At 26.7% G+C, this 1,499-nt stretch overlaps 1 protein-coding gene across 1 annotated transcript; it reads left to right on the top strand.

The window, feature by feature from the left end:
- Window positions 1-236: 236 nt before the first annotated feature.
- EIN_321300 (protein serine/threonine kinase) lies at window positions 237-1,404 on the top strand (the record flags this gene model as incomplete). The annotated part of the gene is made up of 4 exons (XM_004260450.1): window positions 237-393; window positions 431-625; window positions 663-1,019; window positions 1,063-1,404. Coding segments are annotated over 4 exons (1,051 nt in total), but the record flags the coding sequence as incomplete, so codon positions are not given.
- Between the last annotated feature and the right edge of the window lie 95 nt (window positions 1,405-1,499).

Raw genomic sequence — 1,499 nt, 5'->3', positions numbered from 1 at the left:
AGGTTTATTAGAATAAATAGTTGAAATGTTAATTGAATAATTAAAACTATTTAATAAAATAAAAAACAATAAATATAAAACTCATTTAAAAACAATTTAAATTATCACCAATTTACAATTTTAATTAATTACTAATAACATTTTGATTGTTTTTCAAAGGATAGGCAATAAAAAACGACAAAAAATACAATATTTTAAAAAACGAGATTTAAACAAATGATTCAAATAAACTAAAAATGATTATGCGATTATTGTCGTTGCTATTTATGTTTATTAATTTATCTTTAACCATAAACAATTGTAACTATGATGAATGTGCTCGTTGTACTGCTGGTTTGTGTGATAGATGTAAAGAGGGAAGTCATAAAGACCGTGCATATTTGTATTGTTACAGTTTGTTATTAATTTTTAACAACCCAATAACTTTAAGAATGTAGAAAGGGATGCCACACATGTACAACTGAATTGTTTTGTACAAGTTGCCAAGATGGTTATTTTTTAGATTATGTATCAACAACATCTCAAATATGTTCAGTATGTCCTTCAAATTGTGAAACTTGTTCAAATTTGACAAATTGTTTTATTTGTAAAGAAGGTTTTTATCTTCATACTAATCAATGTATAAGTTTGTTTTTTCATAAAAAACAATTAATAACACCAAGGCTGTGAAAACAATTGTAAATCGTGTACAAATTCGTATAATTGTCTTAGATGCTCTCGTGGATTCAAATTAGTTGATGGTGTATGTCTTCCGTGTTTTAAAATTGGATGTGTAAATGATTGCCAAGATGGGATGTATTATAATACAACCACACAAACATGTCGAAGTTGTTTAAATGAATGTTTAACTTGCAATACAGAATATGAATGTACTTCGTGTAATACTTTTTACGCTTTATATAATTCGAAATGTGTTTTATGTAACCAAATTATTCCTGGTTGTATTACTTGTTCAAATATAACGACATGTTTAAGTTGTGATGTTCATTATAGATTATTAGATAATAACACGTGTTCTGGTTTGTTATTAATAGTTACATTTAATAAAAAAATAACAAATAGTATGTCCAATGAAATATCAAACAAATGGTGTAGATACTTGTAGTAACATGGATTATCCAAGAAATTGTCAAAGCGGATATGTTGATCCATATGATTTATGTGATAAAAATTGTTCAGATAATTGCCACACTTGTAACTATAATAATACAACTTTATGTTTATCATGTAAAATTGGATATTATTATGATAAGTCATCAAGTACATGTCACGCATGTACAACGAATTGTGATTTTTGTTCAAGTACGAGTTGTTTAAGATGTTCAGAAAATTTCATTTTACATTCTGGTGTTTGTATACCTTGTAGTGAACACCGTGGATGTTCTAAATGCAACAACAACGAATGTATTCAATGCAATTCATCGTTCATTCTTTATAATAGCATTTGTATAGAATGTGAGAATTGTGAAATTTGTAAACCAACCAAATGCGTTTTATGT

Source organism: Entamoeba invadens (genome assembly GCF_000330505.1).
Source record: "Entamoeba invadens IP1 unplaced genomic scaffold scaff_1105074726053, whole genome shotgun sequence".
NCBI classification, from domain to species: Eukaryota; Evosea; order Mastigamoebida; family Endamoebidae; genus Entamoeba; species Entamoeba invadens.
Note: the sequence above shows the minus strand (reverse complement) of the source record. Positions and strands in the feature narration are given on the sequence as shown.